We start from the raw sequence: 20,150 nt of genomic DNA on the forward strand, positions 1-20,150 counted from the left end.
TGCAGTTATGGGCTGGAGAGGTGGCTCAGAGGTTAAGAGCACTGACTGCTCTTCCTGAGGTCCTGAGTTCAATTCCCAGCAACCACATGGTGGCTCACAACCATCTATAATGAGATCTGGCGCCCTCTTCTGACCTGCGGTCATACATGCTGTATACATAATAAATAAATAAATCTTTAAAAAAAAAAATGTGCAGTTATTTATGTGTGTGTGTGTGTGGGGGGGGTGCTCAGGAACGCTTCTCTCCTTCCATCATGTCAGTCCAAGGATCTAATTCATGCGGCCCATACACATACACACAAAATAAATAAATAAAAATGTAATAAAAAAATTTTTTTTTGAGACAGGGTTTCTCTGTGTAGCTTTGGAGCCTTTCCTGGAACTCGCTCTCTAGACCAGGCTGGCCTCGAATTCACAGAGATCCGACTGGCTCTGCCTCCTGAGTGCTGGGATTGAAGACGTGAGCCACCACTGCCCGGCGTAATAAAAACTTTTAAATGTCAGACTGCGAAACTAAGCAAGACCCTATATCTCAAAACGAAGAAGAAAAGGCAGGGGATATTGCTCGGTGATAAGAGTGTTTTACCTAGCAAGTGCTGAGGGCCTGGGTGCATGTTCAGACTGAAAAGGGAACAAATAAAAATAGAAATACGGAGATTTCTTTCCTAAACAAGACCACTGGTGTTCCGTCCCACCCAACTCTGATCTAATAATCTAGGCCAGATATCAAAAAAAAAAAAAAAAAAAAAAAACAAACCAGAGCCCAGCAGAGCTCACTTCAGTAATACCAGCAACTTAGCTGTGCCAGGATTGCCAGAGTTCGAGACCACCCTGGGTCAGAGTGAGACCCTGCTGTTAAAAACAAACAGCCAGGGCGGCGGTGGTGCACGCCTTTAATCCCAGCACTCGGGAGGCAGAGCCAGGCGGATCTCTGTGAGTTCAAGGCCAGCCTGGGCTACAGAGCGAGATCCAGGACAGGCACCAAAACTACACAGAGAAACCCTGTCTCGAAAAAACAAAACCAAAATAAAACAAACGAACAAACTCTGCTTCCCAGAAGGAAACGACCAGCCGCCCTGTCTCCGCGCTGGGGTTCCCCTCACCCACTGCAGCCCCCAAGCTCTGAAAACGCGCCACCTTGAACATTTACGGCTCACAAGTCTTAGAAACCTTCTGAGTCAGACGGCCAGGACCTAGGCTTCCTAGTGATCTAAAGAACGGGGTGTCGGAAGTGAGCAAAACCCCACTGGCCTCCACTAAGACAGCAGGCACACGATCCCGACGAGATTCCACTTAGCCTCCACACCTCACAGCCTCTCCAGCCGCAGCGGAAGTCGGCGCGCGGCCACAAACCGCACTTTCGCCACAACCTAGGTGGCCACCAAAAAAAAAAAACTAGAAATAAAACTCTTTGTAAAAACACAAATTTCCAACGCAATATACAATTGGACAACGGCAACTAAGGTCTGCATTTTTTTTAGAGGTTCAAGTGGCCCGTAGCTGTGGCGAATCTACCGCGATTGCTACCGGAAGTGCGGCCCTCCTACCGGAAGTTGCGTTTCCTCCATTTTGTGGCCCGCTATGGCGGCTGTGTTGAAGTTGCGACGGGGATGCGGCGCCTTTGACTGAGGGGATAGGCCAGGCGAGGCATCTGGGACGTTGTGCGGCACAGCAGCAGACCGGCCCGGACGTCGGGGACGCTGTCATGTACGGTGCCGGCGGGGGCCGCGCCAAGCCAGAGAGGAAAGGAGGAGCGAAAGAGGAGGCCGGGCCCGGCGGCGCCGGCACTGGGAGCAACCGGGTGGAGCTTCTGGTTTTCGGCTATGCCTGCAAGTTGTTCCGCGACGACGAGCGGGCTTTGGCCCAGGAACAGGGACAGCACCTCATCCCCTGGATGGGGGACCACAAGATCCTCATCGACAGGTCGGTTCCTCCCCCCACCCGTCGACCCTCCCCTCCCTCGCCCGCTTGATTTCGCCTGATGTTGACTTGATGGCCAGGACCGAAAAGGGGGTTTTGCGGAGCCCGGGGACCCGGGGGCCTCCCTGCCCCACGTTCCCCGGCGTCCGGGGGGAGGGGACGGTGAAACCGGTCCTAAGGCTCCGGCCGGAGCTGGCGCCGCGCCGTCGCCGGAGGGATCGACTCTGCTCCCGCAACCCCTCGAGCCCGGGCTGCCGCTAGCGACTCAGCGCGGTGGAAGCTGCCCGGGCCTCCCGCCCGCGCCGTGGGGCGGGTGCCGCTGTCCCTCCGCTCGCTGTGCGGGAGGGAGCCCGGGAGTGCGCTTTTGTTCCTCCGAAACGCCGCACGCCGGAGGCCGTGGGTAGAAGCTTCTTTTGGACCCCGTGAGTTAGCCTGAACCGTCTCTGGCCGGCTTGACTTTCGGCGTCCGGCGAGCCCCTCCCCGCGGTTGTTCGACCATTTGACCTACCACGGTGGTTGGTGAAGTTGCCGTCTGTTGGAGGCCGGTCGACCCCGTGCGGACCTTGCTCTTAGGGGTAGCGTTCTTAGAGCTGGTTTCACTGTTTCCTAAAGCTGAAGGGTGGAGCTGGGTTACCTTTGTGTTGTTTCTTTTCAAATCACACCCACTTGAGGGGTGCTCGGAGTTGAGGGTAAAGGGGCGGGGACTGTGGATTTCTAACGGTGTTTGATTTGAAAAGGATGGCATTACATGATGTGGGTGGTTTGCTCCCCACCTCTCTTCTCATTTTCTTTTCAGTCCCCTTTTCCTTCCCTACCATCCTGGGTTTGGGTATTTGTCCTTCCATTGGGCAATATTGCTTCTGGGGCCAGGACTGAAAGGCTAACTGTGACCAACCAGTAAGCTGTGGAGTGGTTTTCTCCAAGTGAAGGAAACCCATCGTTTGAGACAAGTAAAACTGGATTCTGCAAGGACTTGGAACATGCATGACTGTAGGGATGACCTCTGAGCTGGCCAGAACGGACACATTAATGACCAGTAGGCCTTTCCATTCCTTTACCTCTGTGTTTGGAGACAGATCTAGGAAAAAAGGACTCATGAAGGGAGTGTTGCAGATCAGATGGGCTCTGGATCTGATGGTCCACTCTGCTGGAATGTGCTATGCCTGTGAACCTCGGTTGGTAGCGAGTGAAGTTGCCTGACCTGTCAGGCTTGCTTCCCAGGCACTCCTTGTGTTAAAGTTGGGCAAATGCTGAAGCCTCTACTCCATATGCAGTTTCCATATCATTCTGTGCATGTTTTGAGTTAGATCTCCCAAAACTGGTGGGGAGCAAACACCACACATGTATATGTGTAATATTTGAAAATAATACATCTGTAAGTTAAGGAGGTTTACATCAAAGTAAAACAAATTTTGGAAATTAATAAAATGTAACCATTGGGGTTCCCAGGAATTTTTGGCCTTTTTCCTGTGGTACACTTTTTCCATCCTTAATTTGGTCTCCATTACGAAAGTCAACATTAATAAATTATGCAAACTTTGGTTTGTCACTCCACATTCACTTTTGCAACCTAAATTTGAGTCTTTAAACTCCACTAACTCATGTATTGTCTGGCAATTGTACATTGACAGCATCTCCATGGACTCTTATGTTCAAACCTAGCAGAAAACACTCTTCTTAGTCTTTATTTGGTAAAGTACCCATTGGTCTTCAATGCTGTGTCTTGGTTTTGGGATTGAAAGGTTAAGGGACATCCTGACGCTGCGCCTTTTGGTGGTTTGGCCGTGTTTGCAGTGAACCTCCTTAAACTGCATGTATATGTCACTGTTCCTTTGTATGTGTGTCTCTCTACCACATAACCCAGCACTTCTTTCCTCAGCCAAGTGGCTAGGGGCGAGCCTAGCCAAGATTTTACCTCCAATGGACGCAAGTTTCTTTGGTGAAGATCTCTCCTGAGAGTTCGGGACTAGCAGGAAGAAGCGAGGAAATTTCGCCCGTTTGGTTCTGTCGGATAGGTATTTATGGACTCGGTCTGTGTGAATGTAAGCTGTAATATTTAACTGCTGAGAACAGATACTTTTTTGCAAGTGGCATTGAATGGTTGACCAAAGCATACATGGTAAGAACTGCTAGCAAGGGGGGATACCTTTTCTGCCCTAAAGGATTGTCTGCCTTTAGCTCTAAGTTCTGTTGTACTTGTAGAGAGGAGCTTAGACTTTGTTACAATTACTTCAGCTTAAAAGTAGGTGAGATATGACTAGTCACGTTAAATATAAATCTGAAGCTTTGCAGTTGATTTAATATTTTTATTTCATTATTTTAATTGGTAAGTATGTGCATAGAGTGTCACACCAACCAGCATGGGTGTAGACTTCCATCCATTGACCAGCGTGTTCACATTACAGATACGACGGGCGTGGTCACCTGCATGACCTCTCTGCGTACGATGCTGAGTACGCCACATGGAACCGAGACTACCAGCTGTCTGAAGAGGAGGCACGGGTAGAGGCGCTGTGTGATGAAGAGAGGTATTTAGCCTTGCATACGGACTTGCTTGAGGAGGAGGCAAGGCAAGGTACTGCTCAAGAAAGACTTACTTCAGCCACACCCTTTTAAAATTTTAAGTATTTAAAAAGTTACTCCCATTCATTTTTTTTATACTCACTCTTTCTGATATTATCTTGACAGTACCCAGTGGATTGGAAAAACAGGAGTCTTTGCGTTCTGAGAGGACCTCAGGATAGTTTATATGTAGAACCACAGAGAATTTTCCCAGCTTTTGAGGGCAGACTGGGATTTGAAAAAAACAAAAACAAAAAACAAAACTCTTTAACTGTTCTTCTTTAACAGTATCGTATGAATTAAAATCGATGTTCTTGTCTTTGCCTTAATTATTTTTAATACAGTTCTTAATCCCAAAATTTCCTCAGCAGGAAGAAATTTTCCATAAAAGACGTGTATTCTGCTGTCTGGGTAAACACGTACTGGCAAAAGTACATAATAATAGATACCAAGTGTGCATTTGCAGAAAAATTTTCTCCTCAAAAAGAGATTGAAAAAAGTGTCTTGTATGCTTTACTGATAGCTGTACTCTAGAAGTGTCTGAAGTTTTTCTCAGTAAACGTCCATTTTTGTTAATAAAAGTCTCGTTTTTATTCAAGAGGAAGAATACAAAAGATTGAGCGCAGCGCTGGCTGAGGATGGGAACTACAGTGCTGTAGGCTTCACCTACGGCAGTGACTATTATGACCCATCGGAGCCCACGGAAGAGGAGGAACCTTCGAAACAGAGAGGTGAGGGGAAGGGAAGCCTGTCCTTGTGGGCACTGACCACAGTACTACAGGGGCACTAATGAGGTGCCTTCTGCTCGAACAAAGCTGGAAACTAGCAGATGGATTGTGAGTGGCAGTGGAATGACAGTGGTGACTTTGACTAGCTGCCTGCATTAGTTCCTCTTAGGGCGGGTCTCACTGAGTTCTTCATCCTGGGGTCCATGCTTCTGCAGTGAGCACACACTCTTCCTGTTTCAGTCATTGTTCTATTGCTGTGAAGAGACACCATGACCAAAGGAAACTCTACGAAAGAAAGCATTTAATTAGGGGCTTGCTAACAGTTTCAGAGGCTTAGTCCATGATCATCACGGCAGAGAGCATGCAGGCAGGCCCTGGAGCAGTAGCTGAGAACTGCATTCTGATCCATAGGCAGAGAGTGAGAGACTCTAGGCTTGGCATGGGCTTTTGAAACCTCAAAGCCCACTCCTAGTGACTCACTTCCTCCAGGAAGTCACACCTCCTAGTCCTCCTAACGCTTTCAAATAGCGCCAGTTCCTGGTGGCTAAGCATTCAAATATATGAGTCTGTGGGGGCCATTCTTGTTCAAACCACCACACTTTCATGGCTTCAATATCCATTCTGGGGTACTGAAAAGTCAGTTTTGCCTAGGAATCATTAGTGTCCATCTCTTTCCTGTGAACCTCTGCATAGCACAGAAGTGTCCAGTGGAAAGACACCTGAGGGGCTTGTTACACTAAAGAGAAAGGCAAGACTGTTAATATAACATTAAAGTTTGAAGCTAGTGCCCTCCCTAGGCTACTGTGTAGACTTTGAACATAAAAACAGTTTTATCAAAAACTCCAAGCACTTGAAGTGTAAGCAGAGTCCTTGGTCACTTCGGTGAGCCCTGAGAGCACCATTGTCACATAGGACATTCTAATTAGCTTTTGTCAGTAACAGTGGCGTGAACTTCAGACATTAAAGATAGCTCACTGACAATCAGGATGTTCTGTTTGAAGAAGAGCAAAACCTTTAACATTGGAAAGCCGTTCAGATATTCAAAATAGGAAACTGGATCACATCCTGCAAAGACTTAATGTCAGAGCTAAATCTGTTCGTGAACGTGACGTGAGATCACAGCTGACTATTCCAACAAGGTGCTGTCCACCCTTGTCCTGCAGCTGCACGAGCCCTACTCCACCCCATCCCACCCACTGAGTGGTGTAGCAGAAGAGCAGGCAAACAGGTGCATGCAGGCTTTCCTTCCTGATCTGGTGCTAGCCACGCTCATCACCTTATGGGCAAAATATTTCATGCACAACTGCTGTGTGGACTTACTGAGACTTTGCAAGTGTAGCTGGGACCCGTGTTGGGAAAGGCAATTAAGGAACCACCTGCATACTGTGCTGTCTGTCCTCGAGAGTGTGTGTGTCCTACTTTTTTTTTCTTCAGGCAGGGTCTCACTATGTGTTCCTGGCTGGCCTGGTCTGCATCTCACTATATAGACCAGGCTGGCCTGAAGTTTGTTTTGAGTGCTTTTGCTTCCCAAGTGCTGGCTCCTACATTGGCTTTTGAACCTAACCTCCCTCAGAGGTTGTAATGTGCTGGAAATCTTACAGGTCTCAGAACTATAAACCCATTGACTTGTCTGGACCACATTATTTCTGCTCAACTTTGATTTTTGGTGTTAACTAAAGAATTTTGAAATACAAAGAGGCTGTGTATTTTTTTCAAGAGCACAGCAACTATGTTTAGAAAGCAGCACTGTATTCCTAACATCTTAGCCAAGCCCACAGGCCAGGTACCAGGTGTTTGTAAAGGCAGTTTTATTAGAACACAGTCATGCTCCTGCCTCATCTGTTGAATGCTTGTGCTTCAGCAGAGTGGAGTGGCTGGGGCAGAGCCTGTGGCTGCAGCTGGCCCCTCTACACTGTTTGCTGATCCACTGATCTGGGCTTGGGTCTGTTGCAGCTTAGTACTGAGCAGAGTGATGAATTCCAGTGTGGCTTCATGGGCTACCTCTCACCCTGTGTTCTCCTTGGTATTTCATGATGTTCTTTTCTTCATAAAAGCATGTTCCTAGCACTGAACTAGTGAGCTACATCCCCAGCTCTTTTTTTCCTCTGCCCGTCCCATTTTGAGATGGTCTCACTAAGTTGCCCAGGCTGACCTTGAACTTGTACTGTAATCCAGAATGACCTTGAACTCTTGATTTCCCCCTGCCTCAGTCTCCCTACTAGCTGGGAGTACAGGCTTTTGCCACCAGGCCCAACTGATTTTTTTTTTTTTTTAAGTAATAGAAACAGGGCTCATCTGAAACTTACAACCTGACATTTGTTTTAGCTTGTGCTAATTAGTAAAATACTATAAACTCAGTAGGATTCTGTTTGGGACCTCTACCACTGATGGCAGAATTCAGGGTCACATATTAAGATATTTGGTTTTCTGAGCCAGAAACATGTCTAAATATTTTTTGACTTTCCAGATTAAGTATTCTTCTTCTTGCTGAGTGTTTTCAACCTTCTAGCACTAGCTGAGAGCACATGTTTCTGTTTCTGCACCAGATTCCCCATCCCCCTTTCACAGCACACTGGGCAGCCTGGTTTCTTCGTCTTCAACTGTCACAGCTTTTCACCATTATACTGTGTTTAACATTTTGGGTGACTCTGGTTTTGTATAACAATGATTGGTCATTTTTTTGTCATTGTTTGGTTTTGTGCGGTTTGTTTGTTTGTTTGTTTCAAGACAGGGTTTCTCTGTGTAGCCCTGGCTGTCCTGGATCTCGCTCTGTAGCCCAGGCTGGCCTCGAACTCACAGAGATCCACCTGCCTCTGCTTCCCGAGTTCTGGGATTAAAGGCATGCGCCACCACCACCAGCTAATGATTGGTTTTTATTTCATATTTTCAGTGCAGTTTTTCTGTAAATAAAGGCCTATATAAGAGTAGAATCTATTTAGCCATCTGCTCCAAAAGCTCCTTTATTTAGTATGTCTGTGTGTATGGACACCTTACCACACAAAGAAGAGGCTACTCCAAATCACTTGTTTCATTTTTGGGTGATAGAGTAAAGTGGTGTTTTCCCTCACGCCCCTCATTCCCAAGGAGATCTTGAGAAGCTAAGTTGCTCCTTGGTATTTGCGATAGGAAAGCTCTACACACCAGTGTTTCAGATCCTTCCAGTCCCACTCTTGAGTGACTCCTGGAGGTGAGCACAGCAGCAGGGTTAGTGCTTCAGGAAGTCTAGGTAGCAGGGTGTGTCTGCTCTCCTGCTCACCTCTGTTCTTAGTGGGCAACAAGGAAGAACAGTGGGGCAGTGGGGTCAACATCTCCTGCCTGGTAGGAGTGCATCGTCAGCTTGGATCTCATTGGAAGAAAACACTTGAGTGTTTTGCCCTGCTGAGGAGCCAGGTTTAGAGCTGCAGCTTGCTGATGTCCAAGAGGCTGCACTGTGTGCAGTGGGGTCTCTCACCATGCAGCTCAGGCTTGGCTGGAACTTGCTGTCTAGGTAGCTCTAGTTGACCTTAAACTTGTGACCCACCTGCGTTTTCTTCCTGGGTACTAGGATTACAGGTTTGTGCCACTACACACAATGAAGATGTTATGTTTGTTTCTTTCATTTTCTTTTCTGGACTAAAAATCGTGTAGATGCTGAAATTCCTTAAAGTGTTGCTTTCTAAAGTTTTGTGCTGGTTTCTGTACATTTCACTATGTGCTTTTAAGCTGCTGAGCTATCTCACTGACCCTTGCTATGTACTTTCAAATTGGTAATCATGGGGCTGACAAGATGGCTCAGCTAATATAAGTGCTTGCCACCAAGCCTGGCAATCTGAGTTCAAGCCCCAGACCCCATGTGGAAGAACTGACTCCCACAGGTTGTCCTCTAACCTCCACGCACATGTGATGGCATGCTCGGATGTGCACTCACACACAAAATAGTGTAATTATAAAATGAAGAAACTGGTAACAGTTCGGTTAGCTATTGAGGTGTGTTTGATATGTTAGAATTCAGAAAAAGGTGTAGTGTGTGGGACCTTGTCCAGTTTTTAGCAGACAACTGTTAAATGAACCACAATTAAAAAATAGAAATGGAAAACATGCATATGATTACATTTTTAAACAGGGTGGTTTGCTACGTGGAGACAGCTTGGTTGTTTTACAACTTGGTGATCATAACTAATTTTTCTAGACATTGATTATCTTGTGTTACTATCTGGGATCACAGAAACAGTTGGAGGATGCTTTTGAAGCCAGTTAATGCATCTGTACAGAAGGGTCTGGGAAGGGCAAGTGCAGCTCAGTGGTAAAGAAAGCCCTGGGCCCCATTCCCAGCATGGCAAGAAAATTGCCCACTCAGCACAGGACAGACTAAGATACTAGGTCTATAGAAATGTCAGGAGGGGAATAAGATTTTAAGAACATTCATCAGGGAGCTAAAGAAGTGGGCTGGTGAGTTAGCATTAGTTGCACATCTATGAGGACCCATGTGAAAGCTGGGAAGCAATAGTAAGAGTATCTGTAATCCCAGCACTTCTATGGGAGGTGGAGTAGAATGAGAATCTCTGCAAGTTTGTAGGCCAGCTAGCTTGAACACTGCAAAAACAACCAAGAACCCCTATCTAATGGTTGAAGGAAGAACTGATACTCAAGATCAGCCTGCGGTGTCCATATGCAAGCTGTCAAGCCCATGCCCACATTTACACACACATACGCCATACATGTGTACACGTAGAGCTCCCCCCAAAAGTAAAACAAAACAAAACAGCAAAAAAAGAACGTTTATTAAGGGTCTGCTAAGCCTTAAGCATTCTGCTCTGGGGAAGGTGGCCTGTGAGTTAGCCCCCTTACACCAGGGAAGTGAGCTGGAATGTACTGAGGCAGACATGGAAAAAGATGTGAGAGAAGCATATGCCCAGAATCCCAGGGTTCACAAGTCCCCAGGCTGGATTGCAGATTGCCACCTGCCCCCAAACACATGGTCCTGTTGCTGTAGCACCACGACCAGCACCTCTTTGGAATCCGTGAAAGGGGTAATCAAATGTACTGGGGTAGAGCGGGAAGCTGGAAGGGGTTGTGGGAGTGGTGGTACAAAGGTGCAAAGTCAGGAGAAGTCCATGCTGTAGCATTGCCTGCTGCTGGTGGGTCATCGTGCTGCAACCCTTGATTTCCCCTTTTGTTTTCACAGAAAAAAGTGAGGCTGAGAACTTGGAAGAAAACGAAGAGCCTTTCATTGCCCCCTTAGGATTAAGTGTCCCGTCTGACGTGGAGCTGGTATGTGTGCTTCTTCACAAGCCTTCGCACTGGGGTGTGTTGCTGTTCTTGGTGGTACGTGAAAGCACAGTAAAACGCAGCCGCTCTTTAGATGCTTTGTGCTGCAAGATTATTTGTGCGTTGTAGGAGAAAGCACAGCCCACTCACCTCTGAAGAAACATGGGTGCCGGTTGTGGTGGTGCACAACTGTCCTCTTGGGATTGGAGAGGCTAAGGCAGGAGGATCTCTAGTTCCAAAGCAGTCTGAGCGCTCCAAACAGGGACCCCATCTCAGAAAACAGAAGTGGGAGGGGGAGTGGCTGGAGAGATGGCTCAGTAGTAGATTACTTTCTTTCCTTGCAGAGGACCCTGGTTCAGTTCCCAGCAGCTATGTCAGGGGGCTCACAAGCACCTGTACTCAGTCCCAGGGGATCGCATACCCTCTGCCCTCTGCAAGCTCCTATACACATGTGGTACACATAACCTCATACACATACACATACGTACATTTAAAGAGCATACACTTTAAAACAAGAAAAGAAGAGACAAGGGAAGGAGAGAGTGAAGTTCAGCATCGTGAAGGGCTCAGTACACCAGTGAGTTGTGTTGTCTGTGTGGAGTTCTGCGGGGATCGCTGTTCATCAGCCAAGTCAGGACTGGGCTGAGATGTTGCTGTCTGCATACAGTTGTGAAAACAGTTGTGTTCAAGGCAGTGTGGTGCTCAGCAGTGCCTGGTTCTGGCTTTTTCTAGCATGAACTGTGGAGGACTTGCTCTTTGCCTGACATTCACTGGCCATTCTTGGGTCCATGTGATGTGTCCAGGCCAATCTTCCATGGATGAGGAAAACAGAGGTAGAACTTTGGTTTTTTTGTTTGTTTGTTTTGTTTTTTTTTTGTTTGTTTGTTTGTTTTTTTTTTTTGGGTTTTTTTTTTTTTCGAGACAGGGTTTCTCTGTGTAGCTTTGCGCCTTTCCTGGAACTCACTCTGTAGCCCAGGCTGGCCTCGAACTCACAGAGATCCGCCTGGCTCTGCCTCCCGAGTGCTGGGATTAAAGGCATGCGCCACCGCCGCCCGGCTGAGGTAGAACTTTGTGAATACACCTATCTGTCTGTTGAGGTGCCAGTTTGGTGTTTTGTCCAATAAGCCATCTTGTCAGACCCTTTTAAAATTTGTTTTGAGACAAAGTCTCATGTAACTCAGATACGTAGCTGAGATTGGCCTTGAACTCCCAATTCTCTCTACCTCCACCCCCACCAAGTGCTGGGATATCAGGCATGTGCCTCCAGCCCAGCTTCTCTTTCATGTTTGGAAAGAGTTCCTAAGGGTTTATGCTCAGGAACACATGCTTTCTTTGATGTTATTTTCAATCAGTGGCAAGTGTCAGAGGTATAACGGTTCCAGGTTTTGTGCCTGGCACCGTAGACACCATAACCCACCTCCAGTGACAGCACCTCTGACGCCCTCTCCCCCCTTGGCCACACTTAGTTCAGCATGGACCTGAGGTTCCTCCTCTTTTCCTCTCCTGCACCACATGAGGGAATGTGGGGCCTGGCTCCTCCTTTGACATCTTTTACAAATCTGTGTAGAAATTTCTGTGTGATTACAATCATGTTTGCATCCCTATTTCTATATTTTGATTGCTTTGCTACAGTTAGAGCTGAATATATTTCCCTGAAGAGCTAATGTCCTAAGTATTACATTAATACATATTCTTGTTTTTTGAAGATTCATTTTTAATTATGCATATTTGTGTGGGGGTTTGTGCACATGAATGAAGATGCCCACGAAGGCCAAAAGAGGCTGTGAGATCCTCTGGACAATTGGCAGTTGGGGGTTGCTCAGTGTGGGCGGGTGCTGGGAACGGGTCCCTGGAAGAGCAGCAAGAGCTCTAAATGGATGAGCCATCTCTCCAGCCCCATATTCTTGTTTTGATATATACTGTTTCTGTACATCCCAAAGCAGACTATTCTGCATCAAAGGCCCATTGAAATTGAGTCTTAAAAACCATTTGCTGCATTACCTTATTTTATACTAAATAATTAAGATTAACTATGGATCCCATGCCCCCACTTTCCCAATTTGGGTTTTTTGTTTGTTTGTTTGTTGTTGTTTTTTGTTTTTTTGTGTGTGTGGTTTTGGTTTTTTGAGACAAGAGTCTCTCTGCATAGCCCTAGCTGTCCCTGGAATTTACTGTGTAGACCAGGCTGTCCTGGAACTCACAGAAATCTGCCTGCCTCTACCTCCTGAGTGGGATTAAATGTGTATACCACCACACTTGACTGTTTAATTTTTTCATTATGTGTATTGGGAAGGGCGCATTGTACACGTGTGCAGGTGCCTAGGGAGGCCAGAAGAGGGTGTCAGATTCCCCTGGAAGTAGAATATAGGCAAGTGTGTGAGCCTGCCAGCAAAAGTGCTGGGATTTAAACGGGTCCTCTTCAAGAACGATATGTGCTCTTAACGCTGAGCCGTCTCTCCAGCCTTCCTACCCCATTTTTTTGAGATAGGTTCAATTTATGTGTGCTAAGTTGACCTTGAACTTGTGATCTGTTTCTTGTGTCTTCCATGTGTGAGGTCTTTTGTGTGTCCATGTATTCGTGCAAGTAAAGGCTGGAGGTCAGCCGTGGGTGTCCTTTTCAGGAGCCATTCACCTTTTTTCTGAGATAGGGTACTGCACTGGGACCCAGGACTCACTGGGTGGGCTGTCTTCACTGGGTGAGATTGGATGGCCTCAAACCCTGGGCATTCTTCATCCTGTCTCCCCAGTGCTGCTATTGCAGGCACATGCCACCATGCCCAGCTTTTTCCACTGAGTGCTAGGAACTCAGGTCCCCATGCTTGTATAATCAGCTCTTCATCCACTCAGCCTTCTCCTCAGCCCTTTTGTTTCTGACACAAAAAGGTTTTGTAGTTTTGTTTTTTTTAATGTCTGTTCGGATAAAAATACAAAGGTACAGTATAATGTTGATGGCTTAGTTACTGTTGTAAGATTTAACAGCTGTGTAGTCTCAACGTAAGCATCACTAAGCTGTTTAAATAGTTACCTTGAACCCACACACAGTTAAGGGAGCCTTGTTCTGTTGCCACAGTTCTCCAGTATCAAGGTTTGAGAGGTCCCTGAGTCCTTGGCTGAGTGTCTGGTTTGCTTCTCTCTTTCTCTGTCTCTCTCTCTCTCTCTGTCTCTCTCTCTGTCTCTCTCTGTCTCTGTCTCTCTGTCTGTCTCTGTCTCTGTCTCTCTCTCTCTGTCTCTCTCTCTCTTTCTCTCTCTCTCTAACAGTGTCAGTATCTTATTCTTCTCAGTTGTGGCTTTGGGCATTCTTGGGTAAATCATTAAACTGTCGAGTGTTGATGGCAATGTACTGTGTAGATCATACAGCCTTTGTGGTGTTGATGGGGAATGAGAGGGGGCAGTGTTGGCAGCAGCACTTCTGGTTGGTGACTAAGCAGGTGGTGGGTTGGTTACATGCATGAGTGTTGCTGTGGCAGTTGAGGAGGGGGGGATCCTGACCTGGAAGATTGAGTTAGGGGTTTGGTAAGGAGGCAGGTGCTCTCAGAGCTCTTGGTTTATATTAGATGTTGGATGCGAACCTAGTGAACTCAAGGTCTCTGGGATCACTGCCTGCTTCCTGCTGCATACCTGCCAGCCCCTGGTCCAGCCCCTGGTCCATGCCTGCTTCTAGACTCAAGCTCCTTGGATTTATGTTTTTGGTTTTTTGTTTTTTTTTTTCTAGTACCTTTATGGGTATGTCTCTTTGCTCCAAGGAAAGAAAAACAGAAAGACCTGTTTTTCCTCCCAGTATGTATGTATGCATCATGTGTCCCAGCACTCACCTGTCCCTTTCCAAGTACCCATAACCCTTTGTCTCGCCCTGAGTCCCACACATCAGCTAGCCGCCTGCTTTGGCCAGCTCTGTTTCTCTGTGGAGCCCGGTAACACGTGGGGTGAAGTGCAGAGTCCTTTGTTCAGCCCATCTTCTCACCCTCTCCTCACTCCCAAGACATTAGAGATGGCAGACATGGGTGTCTGCACTTAGCATGATGTTCCTGAGTGGGAATGTCTGCCAGGTCTTCAGGGTCCCATGGGCTTGCCTGTGGGGCTGGCACTGTCTTTTACTGGGTTCTGCCACCCACCACTGGGCAGGCCTAGGGGCCCAGAAGTTTTAGCAGGCCTGTTAGAACATGTTTCTGGAAGAGTACACTGGACAGTGGGAAGGAGAGGGGGTTTATTAGATGCTATGTGCAGCATTTTAGTCTGTTATGGGACAGTAGCGCTTCCTGTGGAAATGCTGTGTCCCAGGCCTGAGCCAGGGCATCTCTGTGCTTGTTTGTGTTTCTCCCTTGGAAATCCCAGTCACTGTGAAGTAGGAGAAACCCTGGGCTCTCAAGCTTGGCGCTCCTGAGTGTTGAATAGCTTTGTTGTTATCTATTTATCTCTGTCCTCCACCTGCGGGGGCTGCTCCAGCACTGGGGCTTGTGTCTGTGTGTGATTCTTCAGGTAAAGTCCTATGTCTCTCTTCCTTTGTGTCACAGGGTTCTGAAGCTTGGTTTCAGGGAGCTCTTTCCCACTCTTAATTGATGGGACAGTTTTTGCTGCTCTCCCCCCCCCCCCCCCCCCCCCCCCCCGCCTCCCAGCTCCTCTGGGGTTTTGTTTGTGTGTCTGTTGTGTGACTAATTGGTGCTTATTTGGACCTATGGGCAAAGTGAGTGTTTCTTTTCTTTCTCAGTGGGACAATTCACAAACCTCTTACTAGTTACTGCCTTCCTCCTGAACTCTTTTACTGTTCCACTTCTGAATCTATCCAGAACTACTCAGAGCTCTTTGGAAATCCATCCTTGTGGGCTTCCTGACCTGTGGCTGTCACTGTCCTACTTCCCAGTTCTCAGTCTGAGCTCAGGACCAAGATGATGGAGTTTCCAGGGAGACAGACTCTCAACACAGGACTTAGATGTAGATGAGACTGAAGAACATTTTCCTTCTGCTGTGTAGGTTTTGTGACATGCATACTTAACATGTTTGTTAGTTTGAGGTTTTTGTTTGTTTGCAGATGGAGGGGGCAGGTGTTTGTTTCTTTGGGGCTCATGTGTGATTATTTAGTGCCATAGTTCAAACTCAGGGCCTCATGTATGCTAAGCATGTGCTCTGCCGTTGAGTTTTACCCCAGTCCTTATTAACTATTTTTGTTGTTGTTTTGGGGTTCTGTTTCTTGTGACGGGTGGGTTTGTTTGTTTGTTGGTTTGTTTGTTTGTTTTTGAGATAGGGTTTACTATATGGCCTTGGCTAGCGTGGAATTCATAGAGACCCTGTCTCTGCTGAATGCTGCAATCAGAAGCATATACCACATGCCTAGCTTACTAAGCATATTTTAAAATAGTACTCTATGATGGCCTAAAATGAAAGAGAATGTAAGATCTGCATAGTAAAGATGCAGAGAATGCTGCCTTAGTTTCTGATACTGTGATAAAGTACCCTGACAGAAGCCACTTCAGTGAGAAAGGGTTTATTCTCACTCACAATCCTGACAGGAAAGTCCAGGTGGCAGGAGTTTGAAGCAGTTCGTCACCATTCCTAATCAGGGACAGAGAGGGGTGAATGCATGCTGCTGCTCAGCTCCCTCTCTCCACTTACAGGGTCCAAAGTCCAAGCCAGGGAATGGTGCCACCCTCAGTGGGCAGGTCTTCCCACCTCAGTGATGAAGATAATCCCTAGTAGGCATGCCCAGAGGCCCATCTCTCAGATGATACTAGATTCTGTCAAGTTGACAGTTAGAATTAACCATTATAAATGGCTTTGTCCAAGAGAAAGAGTTTTTATTTTATTACCCTGATAGCAGATCTTAAGGTATATTCATAAGATACTTTGGGGCTGTGTCAGCAGGTGAAGCATTTACCATTGAGCCCGACAGCCTGAGTTTTATTCCTGGGACCCATGTGGTAGAAGAGAACTGACTCCTGCAAATTGTCCTCTGACCTCCACAAGAACACACCCAAACACACAGAAAATAAATAAAATTTATGTGACCATAGTAGTTGCTTTTACGTCATCGAGGCCAACAAGTTGACCTGGTCCACTAAGAGCCTGTGTGGTGAAATCGTGCCTGCCTTTATGGGTCATGCTGAAGTGATCCTTGATCCTTGGCATGTTTATAGAATGGACTGTTTTACAACTGAATCTTTGTGTTAAGCCAGAGCTGGTGAAACTCTGGATCAGGGCCCATGTCCCACTCAGATTTCCTTTAGCATGGAACCTGGTGTAAACATAGAACCAAATAATTTAAACTGTAAACATTGCTTTTGTTTCAAAAAATGGTTTATTACAATTCATTTGTTTGTTGGGGCATTGGGGCACCATGCACCACTGCATGTGTGTGGAGGTCAGAGGACAGCTTGTCGGAGTCAGTTCTTCCGCTATGTGGGTTCCAGGGATTTTTTTTTTTTTTTTTGGTTTTTCGAGACAGGGTTTCTCTGTGTAGCTTTGTGCCTTTCCTGGAACTCGCTTATGGAGACCAGGCTGGCCTCGAACTCACAGAGATCCGCCTGGCTCTGCCTCCCGAGTGCTGGGATTAAAGGCGTGCGCCACCACCGCCCGGCGACATTTCTCCTTTTTAAAGTGAGGAGACAGTATTAATTAGAACTAAACTTGAGAAACTAAACCACTTTCATTTTATAAAGGATGAAGTCCTGAAGTTACATAAGCATCTTGAATTGGGTGGGGGGCGGCGGGTGTTGGCGGGGATTGAGACAGGGCTTCTGTGTAACAGTCCTGGCGGTCCTGGAACTCTAGCCTCAAACTCAAGCGATCACCTGCCTCTGCCTCCCCGAGTGCTGCGATTAAAGGTGTGGACCACCACACTAGGCTGCATCTTGAATTCTTAACCATCCATCCTTAGTGTGAATAATTTCCAGTCTTTTTTCCATGTAGTTTTCTCTTTCCATGTAGTTAATCTCTTTGCTAACATTAAAGATAATGTATATTTGTTTATTTGTGGGTGTTGGGAGCACACATGTGCCACAGTACACACAAGTCAGAGGACAGCTCTCAGAAGTTATCCCTCTCCTTCCACCGCATAGATTGGGAACTGAATTCAGGTTGTCAGACATGGTGTCAAGCATACTCACCTTCTGAGCCACCTTCTAGCCTTAAAATGTCTTGCTTCTTAAATTGGGACAGTAAAACCAGGCTGTTTCTTTTAATTAAATCATGTAACTTTTATGCCCACACGCGCGTGCGCGCGCGCACGCGCGCACACACACACACACACACACTCACACACTCTGATCACATGACTGTTTTCCCCTAGCCACCAACAGCCAAAATGCATGCCATCATCGAACGCACAGCCAACTTCGTGTGCAAACAGGGAGCGCAGTTTGAGATAATGCTGAAGGCCAAGCAAGCACGAAACTCACAGTTCGACTTCCTGCGATTTGATCACTACCTCAACCCCTACTACAAATTCATCCAGAAAGCCATGAAGGAAGGACGGTACACGGTGCTGGCAGAAAACAAGAGTGAGGACAAGAAAAGTATGTGGATCTGGCCTGGCTTCTAGGGTGGGGAGGTGGTCCGGGAGTGTGAGGGTACCGTTCTCAGAGGATCATGACTGAAATTAAGGCTTGAAGTCTTTTAGGTGCCTGTGAACTGCCGATGAGTCCTGCCGGCACACCATGCTCAATCCTTAGTTCATGTTTTTACAGAGGGTTTGAATACAGTTAATATCGATGCCAGCCAAGCGGTCAACTAGGCTGGAAATGTTTCCTCCCAGTTTGGCAGCTTAAAGTCTGCAGAGGAGGCACTTTCACTCTCCCGTGTGTGTACTTGCATCATAGTGCATGGGGCAGGAAGTTAGATCCCACACATTCACAAAATGAAGACGCTGCCCTGGTCCTGGCTCACCTATGGGAAACTGTTTCTCAAGTGTCTCCACTCCACATTCTTAGAAAGCCAGTCATCTCCTTTTTGAGTGACACCCAGGGGCAAGTCTCCCTAGCCAGGTCTTCCCATCCTTCAGCCTTGCACCTCCAGGGAAGCACCCTGGCACAGAGCTGCACCTCCAGCCCTGCCCAGCTGTATAAGTCTTACCTGCACATCAAATCGATTCCACATGGATGGTGGTTTGGGGTTTTTGCTATTTTTTATTTCTTTCCTGTTGGTGATGTTTTGCTTTCATGAATAAAGAAGGTTTTTGCCCTTTTTGAAAATAAAAACCTATTACAGCACTCCAGTAAATGCCAAAGGGAGGCTGTGAGGTGGAGGAGGTGGCAATCTTTTCTACTTTTTTCTGAAGAGCCTATGCAACATAAGGAATATTCCCCCATGGGCTTTGTGTGCCACACTTTGTGTGCAGGACTCTGTCCATGTCTGCTTTCAAGTGTTTCTACACTCATTGTAATCATCCCTTCCCTCCTTTCCCTCTCTTCATTCTCCTCCTCTTCCTCTCCCCTCCCCTTCCTATGTAGACCCCACTGCCTCAAATTCAGGTCCACCTGCCTCTAGCTCCCATGCGCTGGGATTAAAAGCATGTGCCACCATGTCCAGCCTGTGTCTCTCTCCTTTAAAGTTTCCTTATTTATATTGTGTATATGAGCCCATTCAGGCCATGGCATGCTTTGTGGGGTTCAGAGAATGGCTTGCAGGAGTCAGGTCTCTGCTTCGACCATGTGGATTCTAGGGATCAAACTCACTGAAAAAAACAAGAGTTTGTCTTTTTTTAACTTGATTTATCTGTTTGTTTGCTTAAGTTTTATTTTTTTTTTAATATGACTGGGCAGTGGTGGCACATGCCTTTCATCCCAACACTTGGGAGGCAGAGGCAGGCAGATCTCTGAGTTAGTCTACAGAATGAGTTCCAGGATAGCCAGGGCTATACAGAGAAACTGTCTCAAAAAACCAACAAAAAGAAAAAAAGAGAGAGATTTATTGTTTTATTTACATGTATGACATGTATGCGCTTGTGTCTTTGTGAGTCTATGCCATATCCGTTTGGGTACCTGTGGAGGCCAGTGTTTTGAGTCCGCTAGAACTAACGTTACAGGCAGTTGTAAGCGCCCAGTACAGGTCCTCAGGAAGAACAGCAGATGCTCTTAACTGCTGAGCCATCTCTAGAGCCCCATGTTTAGTTTGGTTTTTGAAACTGTGTCTCAAGGAGCCCTGGCTATTCTTGAACTCTGATCCTCCTACTTCCACTTCCCAAGTGCTGGGATTAATTGCAAGCATCTGCTACCATGCCCAGGAGACTCTCTTTAAATATGATTTTAATGAGCATATTTATAGAATGTGGTGATAATTTAATGCATGTAAACAATTAAACTAAAAACCAAAACAAAAAATGTTTTGAGATACAATCTCACTATGTAGCCCAAGCTGGCCTGAGACTTGTAGCTGTCCCCCTGCCTCTGCCTCTCGAGAGCCGGGATTGCAGGTGTGTGCCATCATGCCTGATAGCCAACATCTTGAATTCAATTTCAGAGTTGGGGGCGACCTCTGACAATGAAGACGAGGATGAGGAGGAGGATGGGAGTTACCTGCATCCGTCTCTCTTTGCTTCCAAGAAGAGCAGCCGCCTGGAAGAGCTGATGAAGGTCTTTATCTTCTCACTAGGCTGTGTGTTCACACTGTCACAAAATTGCTGCTCATTTACATTTGGAAACACGAAGCCTACCATTTCCTGTGGCACAGCTGTGTCTTGTTTTATCACTGAGGTGTCTGCTTGTC

General features: G+C 46.7%; 1 protein-coding gene across 7 annotated transcripts in view; it reads left to right on the forward strand.

The window, feature by feature from the left end:
- The first annotated feature begins 1,561 nt into the window (after positions 1 to 1,561).
- The window catches only part of Sfswap (splicing factor SWAP), a 77,568-nt gene continuing 58,979 nt past the window's right edge, over positions 1,562 to 20,150 (forward strand). For 4 of the 7 annotated variants that reach the window (XM_052755525.1, XM_052755528.1, XM_052755527.1 and 1 more), the window contains exons 1-6: positions 1,562 to 1,923; positions 4,326 to 4,495; positions 5,082 to 5,213; positions 10,375 to 10,460; positions 17,737 to 17,962; positions 19,905 to 20,017. In XM_052755525.1, the coding sequence (XP_052611485.1) occupies positions 1,706 to 1,923; positions 4,326 to 4,495; positions 5,082 to 5,213; positions 10,375 to 10,460; positions 17,737 to 17,962; positions 19,905 to 20,017 (945 nt within the window). In that variant the 5' untranslated portion in view covers positions 1,562 to 1,705. Of the gene's footprint in view, positions 4,496 to 5,081; positions 5,214 to 10,374; positions 10,461 to 17,736; positions 17,963 to 19,904; positions 20,018 to 20,150 lie in introns of all 7 variants that reach the window. The other 3 variants (XM_052755531.1, XM_052755532.1, XM_052755530.1) reach the window with 2 other exon arrangements.

This window comes from Peromyscus californicus, unplaced genomic scaffold, assembly GCF_007827085.1.
Source record: "Peromyscus californicus insignis strain IS unplaced genomic scaffold, ASM782708v3 Scaffold_2__1_contigs__length_46816999, whole genome shotgun sequence".
NCBI lineage: Eukaryota > Metazoa > Chordata > Mammalia > Rodentia > Cricetidae > Peromyscus > Peromyscus californicus.